Source organism: Pygocentrus nattereri, chromosome 19 (genome assembly GCF_015220715.1).
Source record: "Pygocentrus nattereri isolate fPygNat1 chromosome 19, fPygNat1.pri, whole genome shotgun sequence".
NCBI lineage: Eukaryota > Metazoa > Chordata > Actinopteri > Characiformes > Serrasalmidae > Pygocentrus > Pygocentrus nattereri.
The window spans coordinates 36,276,805-36,299,071 of record NC_051229.1 but is presented as its reverse complement, the minus strand read 5'-3'; the positions used below and the strand labels follow the sequence as shown (position 1 = coordinate 36,299,071).

General features: G+C 42.3%; 1 protein-coding gene across 2 annotated transcripts; it reads left to right on the top strand.

The window, feature by feature from the left end:
* The first annotated feature begins 2,423 nt into the window (after positions 1-2,423).
* On the top strand, positions 2,424-18,530 carry mlf1 (myeloid leukemia factor 1). Of its 2 annotated transcripts, XM_017691853.2 has the most exons (8): positions 2,425-2,592; positions 4,505-4,513; positions 4,651-4,813; positions 12,449-12,538; positions 12,666-12,794; positions 14,687-14,846; positions 15,343-15,481; positions 18,376-18,530. In XM_017691853.2, exons 1-8 carry the CDS (start codon positions 2,546-2,548, stop codon positions 18,458-18,460), a joined length of 822 nt encoding a protein of 273 aa, XP_017547342.1. In that variant the 5' UTR covers positions 2,425-2,545; the 3' UTR covers positions 18,461-18,530. The 2 variants fall into 2 exon arrangements, with proteins under 2 accessions (XP_017547343.1, XP_017547342.1); XM_017691854.2 differs by lacking the exon at positions 4,505-4,513 and having other exon boundaries at positions 2,424-2,592.
* Positions 18,531-22,267: the final 3,737 nt, after the last annotated feature.

Below are 22,267 nucleotides of genomic sequence, written 5' to 3'. Positions count from 1 at the left end.
AATGGAGCAGCAGCAATGAAAATGGCAGATTACGTGCAGAAATGTACCGTTCCAAACTGAGAAGGGATGTTGGGCCTTTTTATTCCCTTCCCAAGGAACCGAGCTGTCAGCAGGAATGACTGATCTTCATCTTTAAATGAGGCTGAAGTTATCCTCCTATTCACCAGCTTCTTAATCATCATCTGTTCCACCTTGAATGCTACAACAGGTGCCAGAACATAACTGCGACACCATTTCAGGAGGAATGGAAATTTGGAAACAAGCTGACAAATAAGACGCTAACTTCAACTCCCACATCTCTAACAGGATCCCAGAAAACTTCAGTTCAAAGCTGTTTGCTTGCTTTGCGGACAGTTTCTCAAACCTCGGACGATATCGAGCAGCTTTGTTGAGCATCTGACACTCAAGACTGAAGAAAAGGGCAGCTTCGTATTTTATTTATTTTATTAGCATCGTAACCACAGCTGAAACCACCTCTTTGATGGTTGAAGCCAGATTATCTCAAATAGAAAGTTTCAAAGCGAACTAACAACTTCAATTTACTTTGTGTTGCTGTGGAGATTGAAAACATGTAGCTAGTTTAGGTAACATTAGCTACTAGCCAACTCCCAGTTATCAGCATAGCTATGATGACCAGGCTTATTCACACAGATTTTCATTTCATTTTCCTGCCTATGTCTGTTTCAACATATTGCTTTTTATGTGAGGCTTGTTGAAACGAGCCAATTAGAGAAGAGCTCTTTGGATGATCTTTAGGTGCTGTTGCCTTGCAGCAAGAAGGGCCTGGGTTCGATTCCACGGCCGGGTGACCAGGGTCCTTTCTGTGTGGAGTTTGCATGCTCTCTTTCCTCCCACAGTCCAAAGACATGCAGTCAGGCCAATTGGACGTGCTAAATTGTGCCTAGGTGTGTGTGTCTGTCTGCCCTGTGATGGACAAGCGACCTGTCCAGGGTGTGCCCTGCCTTCTGCCCAATGACCGCTGGGATAGGCTCCAGCTCCCCCCGCGACCAAGAAGGAAAAGCAGCTAGAAGGTGTGTATGTGTGTTTCATTCTAAAATTTAGAAAGTACATTAAGTATAAAACATAATTTGGCCATGTCCAAACATTTTCAAATGTATTTGTTAAATACATTTTACTTTCCATATAGGAAAGTGTTCCCTTTCCTATTTTAATTTTTGATGTAATTATTGTTACTATTGTGTGTAGAACATATTATCCATAGACATGAGCTCTGTGTGCTCTATAGAATAAGAATACATTAGTCTTAATAACGTTTTGAACAGTCAAACAGGCTGTTCTTGGTAGATCTTAGTAAGCAGTCAAAAGCAAGAAATAGAAAACTTCTTAAACTCCACAATTATTTCAAAATTTCCCTGAGATGTAAACAGAATCATTCAGGGTGGTTTGATGTGAAATGGTCCAGATTTCTTTTCAGTGGTGGTGCTAGGAACCAGGGGTCACCATGAGTACAACACATATAGACATTTTATTGACTATAAAAAAAAAATTTTTAAAAACAGGGAACCTAGTTTGTCAGTTCAATCCAAAACATTACCTCATGTGGTAACAAGCAATTGAACTAGTTTTATTCAACTCAAACAACACTTTGACGTAGAGAATCCTTCATTCAAAGTATTTATTTATACTCAACAAAATACCACATAAAGCTTCTTTTTTTTTAAGTTGCCATTTTTTACAGTGTACTTAGGTCTTGTGAGTTTGCTGTGTAACATTGGTGACGGTAATACGGGGGAAAGTTTTTTTTTTTTTTGGGGGGGGGGGGGGGGGGGGGGGGGCTGTTTTGCCTTACATCACATTCAGTGTACCCATCCACCATGAATGGTTTAAAATAAACTGATTGAAATCCACTTTAAGCCAAAACTTTGTCTCAAAGCGATCATAAAACACTGTCTCAGACATCAGGCAACTTATTAATAACCATTTAACTTAATATGCCTCTGCGAGCTTTTAAAGGTGGACGTCTGGTTCCTATCACCACCACTGTGACTCGGTAAGAAAGGAGCATCTCTCACCAAACCTGAATGGATCTGTTTACGTCTTAACCATTTGATATCTTGGAGTTCCCCTTTAACTCATACACACAGACCCCCTTAATAACAACATGACGGACTTTAAAAATACATCTGTCGTGTTATTTCCTGACACGTTATTTACAAACACTGACGCGTCGCGTTCAGGTTATGCAGCGCCAAATGAAGGACATGACTTATCGCTCCAGACTTTTCTAGAAAGCAGCTTCTATCTAGAACAGGCGTTACTATGACATCAAGCACTCAACACCGTCCAACGGTAAAAGCAGCGGGGGAGGGGCCCCGCAAGGGCCAGCCAATCAGAAGCTCCGAAGCGGGTCACGAGGTTCGCTCACAGGACAACCGTGAGCTCTAAATGCGTTTTAAGTTTCAATAATAACCGCATTAGCGTCGCTGAGGGTGAAGCTAACGGACAGCAGAGCCTGTGACTTTACTTCTTTTTTCTAATAAAGCTCACACAGCCGGTTCGTTAAGGCTCCTTTAAACCTGTGGAAATGTTCGGCAGTCTTCTCAGGGATTTCGAGGACGACCCCTTCTTTTCGTAAGTCTCTGAATCCTTTCCCCTACCTTAACGGCTTTGCTCCGTCAGCTGTTCCCAGAACCTCGAAGACTTTTTTGTGTAGTATTTTTTTGTTTATGTTTAGTGTGACACCACTAGGTTGTACCTTATATCCTGAATTTGACTGAAATTCTACATATATGTTACTGTCGTCCCACTGACACCTGTTACACAGTCTGAATTTTGGCTGGAGCCGCTATCTTACCTTAACTAGAAGCGTCTCGAAATGAAAGGGGAACTCCACCGAGTTTCCAAAGTCTGTACTTTTAAACGTTTACGATGACAACAAAGTCGTTCAGAGTGCTGTGGTGTGAAACGCTCTGTTCTAGAGAAACTCACCGAGTCGGAACTGTTCACAGTGGTGGTGATAGGAACCAGGCGTCCACCTCTAAAAGCTCCATGATGCCTGAGACGTTGCTTTAGGTGAATTTTGCGATAAAGTTTTGGTCTAAACGTATTTTAATCAACTTATTTGAGCCCATTCATGGTGGAAGAAAACAGGAGGCAAAAGTTTTCAGATCTTCCACTATTTTCCCGTCATAAATATTACATATAAAAGCTCTGAAGACTCGTGTACGTTCAAAATAGCTATATTTGTGTTGTCATGGTGACCCCTGGTTCCTATCACCACCGCTGTAAAGAAATTGGTGTGTGTCTCTACAAACGAACTATTTCACATAAAAAAAACGAACCTCTCTGAAAACTATCTGAATTATTTATTATATCCCAGTTAATTAATTATGCAGACATTTTGACAATTTTAAAGTCACCTTTAAATTGCTTAATTAGTTTAATAACTAATTAATTAACATGTTCTATTACGTGCCCAGAAGCCTGTTTAATAAGTGAATCCTGCTTTAAATTCGACTGATTTTGCGAATTTCTGTATAACCGATGGGTTGATATGTGAATAAAGTCATTCAGAGCGGTTTGCTGTGAAGTGACGTATTGAGACATTGTTGCACGACAGTTTTGCAATAATATTCTGGCCTTAAATTTGTCTGTTTATTTGTTTATTAATTAATATTCAAGATTTACCACTTCAACTTCACATATTAAAATCTAAATAGAAAATGAAATGGGTACATTTAGACACTGCAGGCCCTGTCGACATGGCGAACTCTGCTTTCCATCATTACTACAATAAAGCAAATCTGAGTTTATGTTTCCATGCAATGCACCATTTCATGCCAGACCACTCTGAAAGACTTTTGTTTACATGTCAATGATTGGATTATGCAGACATTTTTAAAAAATTGGTGAAATTCCCTTTTAAGTTGCACCCATTACTGACACGGGCGTTCAATTGCACATGCACAGCTTTTATACCTTCCATTGAAAAGCACTGACCAATAGAATGAGATGGAATAGCAGCGCATGAGCCTAAGGTTACCATGCCCAATGGCAAACAAGCCCTAGAGGGGTATAAAGCCCCCCAGGGCTGTGGAGCAGTGGAGCTGTGTTCTCTGGAGTGATGGAGCTCCATCCAGTACCCTTGGGATGAGTTGTAGTGATCCAGAACTGACCATCCAAAATCAGTAGGAGGACAAACCCCCTATTAATACCCTTCATTTCAGAAGAAACGCTAGTTTGAGCTGTCATTGAACAACATTGTGTAATTCTGACCTAAACTCGCCACACTGGCTTATTTATGTAATCATAATTGTCAGATTCTGCACTCCTCTGTGAAGTAGCTCCAGCCTGCTGTGTTTGAACTGCATGCGGTGGAGCTAAAGTGAGATCACTTTAAAATGCAGCATGCATGGCTTCCCCTCCATCTGTTCAGTCAGCATGCATAAGCATTTCCAACTTACACCTGGTAAAGTTGATGAATTATCCTGCGTGTTTGCGCTCCAGTAATATTTTCACGTTTTCCTTCTTTTCTCTCTTTTAGCTCAACAAGGTAGGCTTTCATATATCTTGTCTCCGTCTTCTCCTACACTTAATGCATGACCAGATCTTTTGTTTTACATCTCTTGCCACTTCAGGAGATTATGAACTCAGGTCTGATTACTGTTTCCTGCTCTCTCTGTATGGTAGCGATCCATTCCAGGCCCACAATGAGCGTATGCGGCAAATGTTGAGGAGTTTTTCAGATCCTTTTGGCCACGGCTTCACGCCCAGTATCACAGATGGCCGGGACAGAGGACGCAGGGGAAGGGACCAGCCCAACGCTAGCGTAGCCCACCACAGTGACCACAGAGTGAGTACAGAGAGCCAAGTACCGAGAGCCAACCTTAAAGAGGTCCACCAATTTTTCAGGATATCTGCGTCGTTAAAGGCATTTAGAGTGATTTGGTGTGGCTGATTATAGATTCTCAGGTTTCTTTACAGTGGTGGTCATAGGAACTAGGGGTTGCCATGACTACAACACTAATAGCCATTTTAGTTCCTATACAAAACCACTAAGTGAACCTACATGTGAGTTTTTATATTGAAAATAAACAGAAAAATAATGGCAAAACAAAAAAACTTAGGCTAGTCATATAAAATGCATTTAGACCAAAAGCTTATTGTGCAACTATTGTAAACTGTCTCTTAAGCATTTTATGTAAGAGCTTTTGATGAGGGAGATTTTAGAGGCATTAAACTCTTCCTGTTACCACAGCTGTGAAAAGTTCTTTAAAATGCCGCATTTCACACAAACCACTGACATAATTATGCAGAAATTAAATAATAAAATTCTCAGAATTTCCCTTTCAGCTTTACCTCATGCAGATGTCAGGTCAGTCCAGAGTTAACGGTTCAGCCTGTGCACTGTGGCAGCCGTTCATTCTATATTTAAGGGTGTATAATAATATCTGCTTTGAGAATTATGTACAGATGTCATCTGATTGCTTAGTCTCAGGAGGATGTGTGTGTTCATGGGTCAGGACCAGCTCTGACATTGCTAGCATGTCAAAACACATTGACCCCTAGAACGTCTATTCACTTGGCGCGGCGTTCAAACTTTGTCCTCCGGTCAGGATACTTGCAATTCCCATGGTCGTTACTCTCAATCCAACACCGCAGCCCAGTTCCTCGACTCACGCTGACCCACATACTCTCCATCCTGGCCAGTGAGTGAAAGAACCTCAACGTGTGTCCATCTTCGAGCATTTTACCCTATCAGTGCACGGCAGTGGTTAAAATAACAATGCCAGCAAGGGGAGTTTACTGAGGTCATGATGGAAATTTGCCATGCTGGTGTAACCCGAGGCTCTTTTCTGGCATAGTGGTTTCAGACGTATTGAGCACTGGAGGGAGAGGTCCAGGGTGTAGAGGATTGCTAGTGAAGGAGAAGTCCTTATCGCCCCTCAAGGAGCTATGTTTAGCCCTGCGGGTATTTTTAGCTGCCTGGACAGCATTGTTCCACTGACACACTGCTTTCTCACTCAAACTCATTGAAGACTCTCTTGGGGGCTCGACTGACTGAACCGTTGACACGTACACTCAAAAGGAGCGCTGCTTTTTAAACATAGGCTGGCAGATCTAGTTTCTGCTTTGTTTGCTCATTGAACAGGCAAATTGGATGTAAAATCTTATTACTTTGAACATTTTTGCAAATCTGCCCTCAAATACAAAGTCTGAGGTGTTCAGAAGAACCATTAACCCTTATATTTGGTTTCCAGAACATGGATTAAAGACTAAAGATTAGTTTCACCATTGAAAAATCCTCCTTAGGCTTTGGCTTCATCTGGGTGTGGGAAATGTATCCCTGAAAGGTTTGGATTCTCTGAAAATTGCAGGTACATGTACAGTTGTTGGATTTAAGAGAAATAGTCAAACTTTCCTTATGTTTTTCATTTTCCCCCCTACATTGTATTAGTATTATAAAAAGTAACGTAACTATACATTTGTGTATTTGTCTTTTCTGTTGGTCATAATGTAAACACACTAATAACACCACGTATGCACCTGATATCAGACCACTGTAGTGACAATACAAAACAGAATGGACACGTACTGATTGCCCTCTCTCTGTCAGCCCACTACTTATAGTGTGCTGGGTTGTCCATGTAGACCTGAGGTCTCATGATGGCCAGCTGGCCTGCTGTAGCACCCCCAAGGTGCTAAACATAGTTCCCATGTCCCTCTATAACCCCTCCACCTTCCCTCCATCTGGCTTGTATATTTATCCCTGCTGATTACTTTCATCAAATGCCAGATTCTTCTCTGACCTGCAATCTCCTTTTGGGCTTCTCCTGTCCGAGGCCAACAAGGAGGCCATGAAGATAGTGTGAGCTGATTTAGGTCATGGTTGGCGAATTTAGAAAGCTTTGGTTTTATGGGGCCTGCTGGGTAGAGGTCATGCCGCTGGCTTAGCCTAAATTATTAGAGGGGTGCTCCAGGTGTCTACTCTGGGGCCATTCTAAATTCATGTGTTTATGTGTCTGTTGCTGTGTTTGAGGGTTTGGTATTCTCACACACCTGCTTTGGCACCCACACAAGTCATCAGCTTTCATACACAGAACACACCACCGCTCTATCAAGTATCAGACATGCTTTGGAGGATCTTTCTGTAGCAGACACAGATGCAGATACACATTCTAACACTTGGCCCTTCCACCAACCCCACGAATATGTCCAGAGCTTAATTGAGACTCTTTTGGAACTATCACATTACACTCTTTATTGCCTCCCTGCTTACTTACCCTCAGGTTTCAGGAGATACTTTATTACAAACGCAGAATGAAAATAACAAGTGATTTGACACAGCCTACCACATTGTCAGTCACACTTAAGACTCAGCGGTAGCGCTGTCATTTTGATAACCTGAGTCATGTTAAGGTCGCATCTGCAACTGATAATTCTCAGAATCCCCTCCCCTACTGAGATCTATTGTTTGTAAATCAGTCGCCAAAATAAAAGCACCTTTTCCCTTTGGAGCTGTGAGTCATCTTCACCTCCCAGCCCAGTCAAGCAAAAAGCATCTGGGAGAGAAGTTACATGAGACCCCTCTGCTGTGACGAGGCGCTGCAGAAATGGGTCATGAACTCAAGTCAGCAACATTGCTCCCAGCTCACACCGTTCACCCAAAATAGTGTGTTAATGAAAGAACCTTTCACCCATGCTCTGGATTTTGCGCCGTTTAAACTAGGTGCCCCTTGCACCCCAAAGATAACCGTAGCCTTCTCTCAGGGGGCATTATTAGTCTTTAGCTCTCTTTCTGGAGCGATGATAGGTTTACAGCAGCGTGACCTTTCAGAGGAGCTCATGCAGCGCTGTCAAGACGCCGGCTCACATAGAGCTGCGCGATCAGTTCAGAGGAAAAGAATCCGCTTCACTCTGAAATGCCAGGATAATCTGCAGTGACAAGCATCAATTTTGCAAAGACTGTGGTCCTCTCAACACCCGATGTACTGAACTTTCAGGGTTTATACACATACACACCTGTTCACACATGTTTGTCCTTCCTGCTGCTGCTTTTTAAGGATTATGGAAAACAGGATTTTATTTATTTAAAATATGATATATCGTGCGCAAAATGACCAATGACATATTAAACAGGACCCTATCGACTTAATATGACCAGGGACAACTAACAAGCTATCAGGGTTATTTATTTATTTATTTATTCATTCATTCAGGGTTGTTCATTATGTTGTTGTCTTTGGGTTAGCATGAGTAACTAATAGTATATTAATTAATGCATTATTTAATTATAATCAATAATAATTCAAATGATTTTGTCCATCCTCCCAGCCCTGAAGTGCACAACAGAGACTGTTTTGTGCCTCTCCCAGGGACATAAGGCTGGCAGTACCAGCGACAACTCCTTACACTGACCATCTGCATATCTCCCCTTATGCCTTGGCCTGGGATCAGTTTTGGCTTTATTTTTCTTCGTTGTAGTTGGCATTATGCCTGGATTCGACCCTTGACCGGATTTGATTGACAGGTTCAGGCACAAATAACAACAGCCAAATGTGGCTCTATGTTGGTTTCAAATGGGAAGCAGACAAATATGGATATATTTAACCCAAAGTAATCTGGTGCTGCTGGATGTTCTTGAGAAAATTCATTTGTAGCCTTACGTTTCAGAATGTAAGGAAACATCTAAGCCTAAACACCTTTATCTTCATTATTTTAATGCAAATCTGTGTGCAGCTTATTCATATCATTCCTTAAGTCAAGCAAGATCGATTAACCCCCCATCCCACATGGTATCCCACATTGTCCAGCAAAAGCGGCCATGCTGTCCTGCAACAGAACCGTTGTGGTCTGGTCACCCTAGCGAGTTTTGTAACAGTCAGATCTCGCCAAGCTTGGTAATCTGGAAGCACCGGGCTTTAGGATGCCCTTTTTATCGGCACAGGCGGGACATCTGCCACCTTGGCACAGATTCATGCTGGCATAGCAGTGCTGGGCTTATTTAGAATACCAGCACAAACAATGGGAGAACTTCTGGGAATTAGATCTGATGAAGGGTCAATTTTAGGCATCTGCATTCTTAGAAAGACACTAGCACTCCGAGGGCCAGATGTCCATACTTGAGCAGGTGCAGCATGAAATGTGACTTGATGCGGCCACAGTGTTCAGTCGCAGCGCGCTTCAAATTAACACATGATTTAGGAAGGATTTGGCTAGTCAAGCTGCGCGTAGAACTGCGTACTCGTACTGTGGGGTGCAGTGAAATAGTGGAGCCATCGACAAGCTTGGGACAAAAATGAAAGTACCAAGTGATCATTTAGGTGTCACATTATTGTCAGCTTGGCTATAATTCCACTCACAAAGCCCAGATTGGGAAACAGTGCAGATTGTAAGCACACATTGCAACTGCATTCAGGCATATTTTGGAATGCAGGGTGTCACGTATGGAGCAGCCTCACATGAGCTCAGGGCAGGGTGTTCAATCAGACATCCCTGACCTGAGGTCACTAATCCCAATGTCATGCACCAGCTAGAGGGGTATAAAGCCCCCCCAGCTTTGGGCTGTGGGGCAGTGGAGCTGTATTCTGTGGAGTGATGGAGCTCCATCCAATACTTTTGGATAGAGCTGGGCGATATGGCCAAAAATGTTATCACGATAAAGAAAAGCAATATCGGTCGATATGGATACATATCGCGATAAATGGCAAATCATTATTTCTTTCAAGTTTGAAGGCTGATTTTTGCTCCTGAGTGGTTAATCGCTGTTTTAAACTATCCATTATGGCTGAAACACGACAAACACTCACAAACAGTGGAACATTACACAGATCTGTCATGGGACAGTGGGAGAAAGTGTCTGATTAGCTATTTTTATCAGCTGGAAAAGCACAGCTGCAGTTTTTTAAATAGTCACAATTTAAGAAAGAAAACAGATTATTTTTAGCTGTCTGGTGACGAGCGCTCGGCTATCCAGTTACCAATGCTAAACTGTGGCCAAAAACAGAGTTAAACAATTTAGTTTCTCAACAATGTCAACTTGGTAGGAACAGCAAATATTAGATGGCTCGGTAGGTCAGTGATGGATCACAACGCCTTACTGCCATCAGTCCTACCACAGTCATGTCAGAGCATATCACAGTATTCAGACACCAGCTAGCAGACGACTGGGTTTCTCTTTTCTATCGTGTTATGGGTGAACCGCAATATATCAAGTCCTCCTTTTAGGTATGTTTAAACTGAAAGCGGTGCTTTTGTGTCGTGTCTGATCTGTAGTGTCCTCAGTTCGCCATGTTGTGCGAATGACGGAGCGCTGCTTGAAGTTAGCCAGCTGCTAAAAACATCTAGCCTGGGAAGATAGTGCTCTCCCACTTTCCAATACCTCACAGCTTCCTCAGTTTACTTTCGTTTAAATCAGGGCTGTAACTGACATGAACACACTTCTTCCTTTCACTTTCGTTGCTTGGGAATGCGCTAACACTTAAATATGACTGTCTGAGTGCTGTTACAGCGCATTATTTGTGTTGGGCAGACGTGATTTAACACGATAAAGCTTGCTAGGATGTTAGGAAAGGGGTGAGTTCACGGTAGTACAGTATAGTCACACCATTGATCTCGTCACTCACACTCAGGAGAACAGATTGCAGGTCGCTCCACTCAAACAGGGAAAGTGTAACTCCATCTTACTCGTGGCCCCCTCACTGTCTAATCATGTCGAAAAACCCAAAAGTGCATCCTCTCCTGGCGACAGCAGAGTAGTGTCGCGTTCCTTGCAGTAGAACACGCAACCAGGGCTGTCGCTAGAACGTGGGAGTGTGAGAATGGAGTATTATATAGAAAATGTATTGAACATAAATAATTATCGTTATCGTTTTATCATCCAGCCCTACTTTTAGAACGATTTATGATCCAGAACTGATCAATGAAATCCTCACAGCAATGGTCAACATCTAGAGTAAAGTCTTCCCATAAGAGTAGATGCTGCAGCACAAACTCCCTATCAACACCCTTCATTTTAGAAGAAAAGCGGGACGAGCTGGTGTTTACAGTCTTTTGGACGTATACATGATGCATAAACTTTACGTGTACATTTCTACACCAGCTTCATACATAAAACCTAAGCAGAATGTGTTCTATTTGCGCCTGACTCTGGAATAAAAGGCTTAGTACATGTGGCTCTGGGACAAGGGACCGACTCTCCCAAGCATGTATTTCTCACATCTTTATAGCGCTTCACAATTTACAGAAGTACAAGTCATTGTTTTGGTGTCACATCATTAACAACTTGATGTGGTGCATTCCCCGCCTTAGGCTCCATGTGTTCTTCAGAGCGTGTGTTAACGCCACAAGGGCTCTTAGCCATAAGAGCACATACTCTGAAAGCCCCCTACTCTTTGAACTGTCCAGCAGGCTGTCGGAGGGAATGCTTTGATGAGCAGTTATGACGGAGAAGCCCTAAGGATAGACTTCAGTAGCGATCGTAGATTGAAGTGGTGATGTATGGGAGGAGAGCGTTGGAGAGGCTGCCCTCAGTGCACACCTAGGAGCACTGAAGAGCTGTAGAAGTTGATAATATAGGTCATAAGAAGGGATGTGTGTACATGTCAGAGAGAATAAGAGAGAGAGACAAATAGAGAGAAAGAAACTCGGGGAATAAGAGACGGGATTGATGGGAGCAAACACTGTTTAGTCAGTGTACTGTCATTTGTTGTGGTGTTATATATGGATATATATATATGGATATATAATTACCAGTTATTAAAAAGTTATTATATATATTACCAGTTATTAAAATTTAATTACCAGTTATTAAAAAATCCCTTTTTTATTTACACTGCAAGATAGTTGTGTAAATGCAATACGATGTGATGTTATTCATGGAAATAATGTTATATTACATGCATACAGTATTTGTCGGCTTGTTATGATGTGCCATTAATCAGCTTAACTGTTAGTTTAATATTTGTCATGAGATATGAGGTGAAATAAGAGACGTTACTAGTCTGTAAGTAGCAGTAAACCTGCTTTGAAATGCAAATAGGGCAGTAGTTTTCTCGGAGGGAGAGCTCTTTGTTCACTTCCCACATAAAGATGAACATTGTGAAACGTTTGTTGTAGCTTGTTTGCCAAATGTTGTATAGTGTCTATCAATTTGGGCTATTTTACAAGTTTTTTTGACCTGAATTGTGGTAGAAATAAAAAAAGTACATCATTTAAAATTTATTTAACCATACTGTACAGTTTTATTTGATTGCTTTTGTTGTTTTACTGTTTGCTTCTTGGCCATGATGTAAACAGCACTGATGTCACCAGCTGCCAATTTATGTTGCATTGAATTTGGCTTTGAAGGATGTTCATGCGGTGCCTCCTGGTGGGACACTTGTTTTGTACGATGAAACCAAGGCCACTTGAAAGCACCGTATGAACAGCCTGGGTTGATTTTGTACATGTCAACTCAGCAAGTCTGTGCATATGCCTGTCCCTGCAGGAGATGGATTTGTTCAGGAACCCTTTTGCCACAATGGACAACATGATGGCAGACATGAGGAACAGAATGGGAAACATGCACCAGAACCTTGTGAGTTCTCCTTCTAGACCCACCCAACACTCGAAACTGCAATAGTGTCCTTGTGACAGCTCAGATTACTGTGTTGACACAAAACAGCTGAAAGGCCTGTGGTTAGAACCCCTTCATTTTGTTTCAGGAGAACATCTCCACAGACGCCAACACCCATGCGTTCAGCTCCTCCTCAGTCATGACCTACTCTAAAGTCGGAAATGAGCCACCCAAAGTGTTCCAGGCCTCCACTCAGATGCGGTGCGCTCCCGGCGGGGTGAGTACTGAGGAACAGGGGCCAGTATTAAAACACCATTGGCTAGATTCATGAAACGCACCACCGGCAGAGTGTCAGGTAAACACCTGTTCTCATACGCTAACAAGAATTACTGCTACACTTTTACTCTTTACCTGACACATCGATGGCACTACCATGTTTTCCATTCTTTATATTTGTGACGGTACTGATTCATAACAGAACACCACCCCACAAAAAATAACAGCTGAACTAGTCCGATGGTAAGAAGATGAAATGGACTGAGTGATGTTTCTACAATGTTTTCAAACATTTCTAGTCATGCTTGTTGTCAAGTTATGTATGTACACTCACTCTGTTAAGTAACTAATATATTTAAAAATCTACTTTTGATTTGTTTGGATTGATCATAACAAGTCCAGTTGTAGAAAAGGAGGAAGGTGATTTTCCTGACAGAATTCAATATTAAGTATTTTACAACGGTCTCAGTGTGATTTTGCTGACCTACGATGATTTAATACAAGAAGTAAAGTCATCATTCCTCCACAGCCAAGCAGTTTCACAAACTGGACCTATTTATTTTGTCTTGTCACAACTTTAACTGTGAATAGAAGTTCACATTGCTTTTGATAGGTCTGCAGTTACTTTACATTAATCAAACCTGTTGCTGCAGTCTAAGCAAAGAGTACATCTTACAATCATCAGCTCTGATTTTTATTTTTCTTTCCTATAGCATGTACATTATGGCGCCAAGAGAGGTGATGTGCATTGGTCACTATGGGGTAATTGCACATGTTTTTCAAAATGTCTGCATAATTCAGTCACTGAAATGTAAACAATAGAGTAAACTTTAAGTCATTCAGAGTGGTTTGATGTGAAATTGTTCATTGTAGCAAAACATAGAGACTCAGATTTCTTTACAGTGGTGGTGATAGGAACCAGGGGTCGCCATGACTACAACACAGATATAACCACTTTATATAATGGTAAATGGGAGCAAAACAATGAGTGCGTTTACATGCACTCAGTGATTCGATCGTAATCGCATTTCTGCAGTTATCTGATCAGTCAAATGGTCATGTGAACACCATACTCTGATCTAGAAATCCGATTAAGAAATCCGATAAAGAGCTCAGTAATCATATTTCTCCGTGCATGTAAACTCTTACTCTGATTTCTTTCGGATTTCTCAGTCTGTGTATGTAGCAAAACACTTTCTGAGTGGCACTGAAACCAAACACGAAATAAAGGGTTTAAATATTCTTCATCTTATAGATGATGTATGTTCATATTTTCAGGTAATATGTGAGTTCATTGGCTGGTTGCAAAGCAGAAATCGGATTACGGTCTGACTCATGTAGACCCGGAGTTTCCCCATTATCTGATTACTTAAGTGTATGTAAATGTGTTGATCACATTACTGACAAAATCTGATTTTCTGCAGGTATTGGATTATTAAGTGCATGTAAACACACATAATGTCTCAGGCACCAGAGGGATGTTAGAGGTGTACGTCTGGTTCCTGTCACCACCACTGTGAACAATTCTGACTCTGTAAGTTTCTCTAGAACAGAGTGTTTCACACCAAAACACTCTGAATGACTGTTTACATCATAACTATAACTATTATTAATTAAAAGATTTTTGAAAAATTGGTGGAATTCCCCTTTACGATCACTAGCTCTTTAACTAGTCCAGTTTGATGGGGCACGTGTAGAATTACATCAGCAATAAGGAGAGGTCTGTGCACTGATCACCTTCACAATTCCATGCCACACATTTTGTTTGGTGTGGCCCAATATTTATTAACCTGGCCCATTGTATTTTCATCAGTACTGAACAGTTGTGTGTGAAGACTTTAGAGACATACAGGAAACAGTGGGACAGTAACAGAAGTGTGTATCTATGTGTAGATTAGGGAAACCAGGCGGGCTCTCAAGGACTCAGAGAGTGGAGTAGAAAAGATGTCCATTGGCCACCACATCCAGGATAGAGGCCATGTCATAGAAAGGAAGCACAACCAAAAAACCGGAGAGAAGGAGCTTAACCAGGATTTCCAGAACATGGACGAGAGTAAGTGTGGGGTATATCATAAATACACACGTCCTTCTTTTAATGTGTTTAATGTCATTTACAGCATTTACAAAGCAGCATAGATAATGTCAAATCAGAACAAGCTACAGTTGCAGCTACTGTAAAAAAGTACCAAGCAGCCAAGAAAATCCCCAAGATTTCAGCAGAGTTCTGTTTGTCTTACTTCATTAATAAAAATGTGTTTAGAAATTGCGATATTTAATTTTCTCAAAATAATTCATCATTGTTTTATTAATTTTGAGCTGGAATATTAAGCAGCCTTGGATTATGATTTGTCTGCCTGGTTTAATGTTTCAGCTACATCCAAGCCCAGCCAGCTATAAGACATTCTTGTCTTTATTTATTTACCTTTCAGTAACTGGAAACAAAACACTAGGTCAAATTTTAGCACTTGCTCTATTTAGTCACCCTGTGCATGAATCCCAAAACTGTCCCTCACCCTTGACCTCTGACCCTCACCTCTTTGGCCTTGTAGCTGAAGCCCAGTCCTTCGATGAGGAGTGGCAGAGGGAGCTGTCCAAATTCCAGCCCACCGCACCAATGTCCCGTCTGGAGGCCCCCAAGCAACGAGCAGTGCACAGAGCAGCCATCGCCGGCCCAGACAACACACAAAGGTGAGCTATGCTTCAAAAACTGTCTAAATGTCTAAAACTCCAGAACAAACCATGCAAAACAAATAAACCTAACTTAAGAACACTGTTTTGTTTAAAGGACTCACAAATGCCTCAGCAAGTGAGAACTAATATGCTCACACATCTTCTATTAATATTCAGTGTTAGGTTTTAAAAGCATTTATTGTAGAACTGTGTCATACAAAGGAAAGAATATGTTACTCGTATGTCTTAAATGTCTTAAGTGTCTGCTTTAAGATGCCTAACAACACCCCTCACCTGTGGTAAAATTACTATAATGCAAGTCCTTTTGTAGCTCATTGCTTTAATTTCTGTATAAACCTTAGGGCTTACTATTAATTTGAGGCTATTAATATTAAAGGCTAAACAATTTATCATTATTGTGATATTAGGGCTACACAGCATATTATTGTGATAATCGAGTTGTGCAGTATATCATAATTGGGACATTAGTGCTGTCCAATATATAGTAATCGTGTTATTGCTTTTGACAGCATAGTAATATATATCATATAATATAATATATCATATATATATAATAATATATATAACGTATATCATTAAATACTTTAATGTGTGTGGGAAGCATCCTGACCAGCTTTTCTATAGGTTCACCTATGATGCATTCAAATGATGCAACAAACAGACATAGGTTTGGTCAAAATTATTCAGGATGAGTGCTGTTATATTAAGAAATCACCGCTATATTTCAGTACAGTGCATTTGCAATATAATCGTGAGCTTCATACATGACGTCTACAATTATGTGCTAGAAAACTTCCTAAAATCAGAGAATTTCTAAGGAGAACTGCCAACACACTGTGAACTAGTCCAAAATAAAAATGGAGCTTTCTGCAAAATTGTAATTTGCAAATGACCAATCAGCGTTCAGTAGCAGCAGTGTTAACCAATCAGCACTCACTGGCAGTAATACTAACCAATCAGCACTCAGTAGCACTAATGCCAACCGATTGGCACTCAGTAGCACTAATGCCAACCGATCGGCCCTCAGTAGCACTAATGCCAACCGATCGGCCCTCAGTAGCACTAATGCCAACTGATCGGCCCTCTGTAGCACTAATACTAACCGATCGGCCCTCAGTAGCACTAATACCAACCGATCGGCGCTCAGTAACACTAATGCCAACTGATCGGCCCTCTGTAGCACTAATGCCTACCGATTGGCACTCAGTAGCACTAATGCCAACCGATCGGCCCTCAGTAGCACTAATGCCTACCGATCGGCCCTCTGTAGCACTAATACCAACCGATCGGCCCTCAGTAGCACTAATGCCAACTGATCGGCGCTTAGTAGCACTAATGCCAACCGATCGGCCCTCAGTAGCACTAATGCCTACCGATCGGCCCTCTGTAGCACTAATACCAACCGATCGGCCCTCAGTAGCACTAATGCCAACTGATCGGCGCTTAGTAGCACTAATGCCAACCGATCGGCCCTCAGTAGCACTAATGCCAACTGATCGGCGCTTAGTAGCACTAATGCCAACTGATCGGCCCTCTGTAGCACTAATGCCTACCGATTGGCACTCAGTAGCACTAATGCCAACCGATCGGCCCTCAGTAGCACTAATGCCTACCGATCGGCCCTCTGTAGCACTAATACCAACCGATCGGCCCTCAGTAGCACTAATGCCAACTGATCGGCGCTTAGTAGCACTAATGCCAACTGATCGGCCCTCTGTAGCACTAATGCCTACCGATTGGCACTCAGTAGCACTAATGCCAACCGATCGGCCCTCAGTAGCACTAATGCCTACCGATCGGCCCTCTGTAGCACTAATACCAACCGATCGGCCCTCAGTAGCACTAATGCCAACTGATCGGCGCTTAGTAGCACTAATGCCAACTGATCGGCCCTCTGTAGCACTAATGCCTACCGATTGGCACTCAGTAGCACTAATGCCAACCGATCGGCCCTCAGTAGCACTAATGCCTACCGATCGGCCCTCTGTAGCACTAATACCAACCGATCGGCCCTCAGTAGCACTAATGCCAACTGATCGGCCCTCTGTAGCACTAATGCCTACCGATTGGCACTCAGTAGCACTAATGCCAACCGATCGGCCCTCAGTAGCACTAATGCCTACCGATCGGCCCTCTGTAGCACTAATACCAACCGATCGGCCCTCAGTAGCACTAATGCCAACTGATCGGCGCTCTGTAGCACTAATGCCAACCGATCGGCCCTCAGTAGCACTAATGCCAACTGATCGGCGCTTAGTAGCACTAATGCCAACCGATCGGCCCTCAGTAGCACTAATGCCAACCGATCGGCCCTCTGTAGCACTAATGCCTACCGATCAGCCTTCTGTAGCACTAATGCCAACTGATCGGCCCTCTGTAGCACTAATGCCTACCGATTGGCACTCAGTAGCACTAATGCCAACTGATCGGCCCTCTGTAGCACTAATGCCAACTGATCGGCCCTCAGTAGCACTAATGCCAACCGATCGGCCCTCTGTAGCACTAATGCCAACTGATCGGCCCTCTGTAGCACTAATGCCTACCGATTGGCACTCAGTAGCACTAATGCCAACCGATCGGCGCTCAGCAGCACTAATGCCAACCGATCGGCGCTCAGCAGCACTAATGCCAACCGATCGGCGCTCAGTAACACTAATGCCTACCGATTGGCACTCAGTAGCACTAATGCCAACTGATCGGCGCTCTGGATGCGGCCACATTCCCTTTAAACGGCTCTGCAAATACTGCCATTCAAAACATTAGTCTCAATGGCTACAGTGCCCCCTGATGGACAAACCTCTATAGAGCTGCTTTAGTTACATAGCTTTAATATCAAATATGGCATTTTAATATTGCAGCTTTATTGACACGATTTTGTTTTGCTCCTCCAGAGAAAAAGACGATGCAGCAGAAAGCAAGAAGAAGACTCATGTCTCTGAGCTCAAAATTCAGGGCTCCAGCATGAAGAAGAAGTAAAACCTTGATGAAATGGAAATAAAACTCTGGCAGGCAGCGGCTCCTGGTGCTTTCGCCCGCGTCTCTTTCAGACCTGTGCTTATGCTTTCCATGCTACTCGCTTCTGCGCCGTAAACTAGGCTGCAGCTGCGTCTGCTCGAGTGATGGAGGTTACTCCTCCACTTTGTTTCTGTATTTACAGAAATGTTTGAGGAAGGCGGAGTTGACAGAATACAGAGTTACCTGAAAATGGTAGTTAAAGGCCAGTGCTTGATGAAATAGGATTCTCATGCTAACCAACAATAGGCGCATAGATTTTTAGTCATATTTTCACGCACAAAACACTTTCTTCCATCTTCTGTCCAGGGAGTAAAAGTTTGATTTCTTGATTTTCCTCAATTGCTTGAACATTGTTTTTGCCTTTTTCTCTTTTTCTTTTGCTTTGTAATGAAAACAAAAACACAAAAGAATACACAGATGTTATTTAGGAATATTGTAATACGTGTGTAATTGGCTAAAACGGCTGCCTCCTTTGCAAAAACATTATCTATGTACAAATGTATACATTTGTAAAGAAATGCAAAAAAGACCCTTTTGATACAGTCGTCATTGTGTTCAGCTTGCTGGTTTGTATTTTCAGTTATGGCAGTCCCCCTACAGTCAGCCCACTTTATCCTCAAATGTTACGTCTTTTCTCAAAATATTACTTTTTTTTCCACAAAATAATATGATGTTTTTCTTGAAATATTACGACTTTATTCTCGAAATAGTAGGATATTTTTCTCTAAAATGATTTTATTCTGGAAATATTACGGCTTTATTCTCAAAATATTAAGACTTTATTATGGATGTCTATTATTTTTATTAATAGTGGCCGTAAAAAGTTTGATTTCTTGATTTTCCTCAATTGCAATTCTCTTTTTCTTTTGCTTTTTAATGAAAACAAAAACACAAAAAAATACACAAATGTTATATATTTCAAAACACATTTAGGAATATTGTAATAAGTGTGTAATTGGCTAAAACGGCTGCCCTCTTTGCAAAAACAAACCCTTTTTATACAGTCGTCCTTGTGTTCAGCTTGCTGGTTTGTATGGTCAGCTTGCTGGTTTGTATGGTCAGCTTGCTGGTTTGTATGGTCAGCTTGCTGGTTTAATGTTGAACCTGGCTGACAAAAGAAAAGCGAGGTGTAAAGCATACATTCTCAGCTATGATGTAACTTACATTAACGTATTGATGCACTTCATAATGCCCTCATTAAAAAGTGAACTGAGTCATAAGTCTATTCCTGAAATCCATCAGTCAGCGCCATTAAAGGTGGGCACAGTAAATCAGCCTGCTGATCAGCTGTGCTCATCCACATGTATGAAGCCTTGAAAGCCACACGTGCTCTTATTCTGAGACGGATGACGTTCAGATTACTTGATACGCGAATGAATGTGCCGTTTCTGTTAGACCTCGTTAGTCCCAGCTGTCGGGTAATCCGCCCAGCCCAGCCCTGCATGCAGTCCGCCATGTGCTGAGCTGCTATGAGGAGATTGTGGGCATGGCAGCATTTATGCCCTGAATAGTCAGAATTTCTGAGTTTACAGATCGAGTTAAGGGCAGCTGGAGTTTACAAGTAATGTTAGAAAAGGTTTTAAATGCACACAAAAACTATTTCCAAAAGTTTTCACTCCCCCACCCAAATCATTGAATTCAGGTGTTCCAATCACTTCCATGGCCACAGGTGTATAAAGCCGAGCCCCTAGGCCTGCAGACTGCTTCTACAGACATTAGTGAAAGAATGGGTCGCTCTCAGGAGCTCAGTGAATTCCAGCGTGGTACCGTGATCGGATGCCACCTGTGCAACAAGTCCAGTCGTGAAATTTCCTCACTACTAAATATTCCACAGTCAACGGTATTGTGATACTTATTAGTCCCACAACGGGGAAATTTCACCTCCGCATTTAACCCATCTGTGAAGTGAAACACCACATACACACTAGTGAGCGCACACACAGACTAGGGTCAGTGAGCACACTTGCCCAGAGTGGTGGTCAGCTCTATCCACGGCGCCCGGGGATCAGTTGGGGGTTAGGGGTCTTGATCAAGGACACCTTAGTCATGTACTGTCGGCTCTGGGGATCGAACCGGCAACTTTCCAGTCACATGGCCAGATCCCTAACCTCCAGCCCACAACTGTGGTCAGCCACGTAAAATGACAGAGCAGGGTCAGCGGATGCTGAGGTGCATAGTGTGCACGAGTCTGGGTTTGGTGGTTGCCAGGAGAACGGTACTTGTCTGATTGCATTGTTCCAAGTATAAAGTCTGGTGGAGGGGGGATTATGGTGGGGGGTGTTTTTCAAGAGTTGGGCTCGGCCCCTTAGTTCCAGTGAAAGGAGCTCTTAAAGTTCAGCACCAAGAGATTTTGGACAATTTCATGCTTCCCCTTCCTGTGTCAACATGATTGCGCACCAGTGCACAAAGCAGGTCCATAAAGACGTGGATGAGTGAGTTTGGTGTGGAAGAACTTGACTGGCCTGCACAGAATCCTGACCTCAACCCGATAGAACACCTTTGGGATGAATTAGAGCGGAGACTGTGAGCCAGGCCTTCTCGTCCAACATCAGTGTTTAACCTCACAAATGCGCTTCTGGAAGAACGGTCAAAAATTCCCATAAACACTCCTAAACCTTGTGGAAAGCCTTCCCAGAAGAGTTGAAGCTGTTATAGCTGCAAAGGGTGGGCCAACATCATATTAAACCCTATGGATTAAGAATCGGATGTCACTCCAGTTCATATGCATGTGAAGGCAGACGACCAAATACTTTTGACAATATAGTGTATTAATAATAATGTATGTATTTGTCGCCACTTTCGGAACAAAACATTTGTACCTCCAAAACAGTAACTTTACAGGAGAAGGGAAAAAACATACTTTACTTTTAATGTAAGCCAGTGGAACCAGACTTGATTTGTTTCTATTCGTTCATTCATTATGAAATTTACAAACAATGTGAAAGACAACAGGCTTTTTCCAATTATGACAAAAACTGAAAAACAACAAAAATGAAGATACTATGGTTTGAAGCAATAGATCACGAGAGGGAGGGTGTTATCGCGAAATAACAACACGGCTGTGATTTGGTCGCCATTGATCATCACAGCCGTGATGTTATAGTGATAACAGACGACCTCGAGAGTCTCTACTGCTTTTATACAACAGTTAAATAAATAAAGTACTAAATTAATAAAGTGGGCCGTGAACGCGGCGTTTAATATGTTTTAATGTTCAGTTCCTTCACCAAATTACAGCTCCTTAACGAGCAGCTTGTTGCTACGTCAGAGTAAGGAGCTCCGCCCACTCGCTGCTCAGCCGACTGACACTCTGGGAATTTAGTGTCGTCTCATCTTCAGAGTCTGACCAAATCAGCTGTGATCTTAAAAGTTAAAACCTTCTCAACCAACTATTGTAAGCGTACTCTCAACTAACTGTTAATTTTTACTTATACTCAATTTTTTATGCTAGTAAAAAATTTGACCCCCTTTTGCCTTCAGAACTGCCTCAGTTCTTCATGCCACACTTTCAACAAGGTGTTGGAAACGTTCCTCAGAGATTCTGGTTGGTTATTTGAGTTCCTGCTGTCTTTCTATCATCTGGAACCAGTCTGCCCGTTCTCCTCTGACCTCTCACATCAACAAGGCATTTTCGTCCACACAACTGACCGCTCACTGGATATTTCCTCTTTTTGGACCGTTCTCTGTAAACCCTAGAGATGGTTGTGCGTGAAAATCCCAGTAGATCAGCAGTTTCTGAAATACTCAGACCAGCCCGTCTGGCACCAA

Excerpts from the sequence above, each read along its gene's own strand:
- mlf1 (XM_017691853.2), top strand. The coding sequence starts at position 2,546 with ATGTTCGGCAGTCTTCTCAGGGATTTCGAGGACGACCCCTTCTTTTC. Across the intron at positions 4,814-12,448 it reads CCCACCACAGTGACCACAGA|GAGATGGATTTGTTCAGGAA; the intron begins GTGAGTACAGAG and ends CTGTCCCTGCAG. Across the intron at positions 12,795-14,686 it reads TGCGGTGCGCTCCCGGCGGG|ATTAGGGAAACCAGGCGGGC; the intron begins GTGAGTACTGAG and ends ATCTATGTGTAG.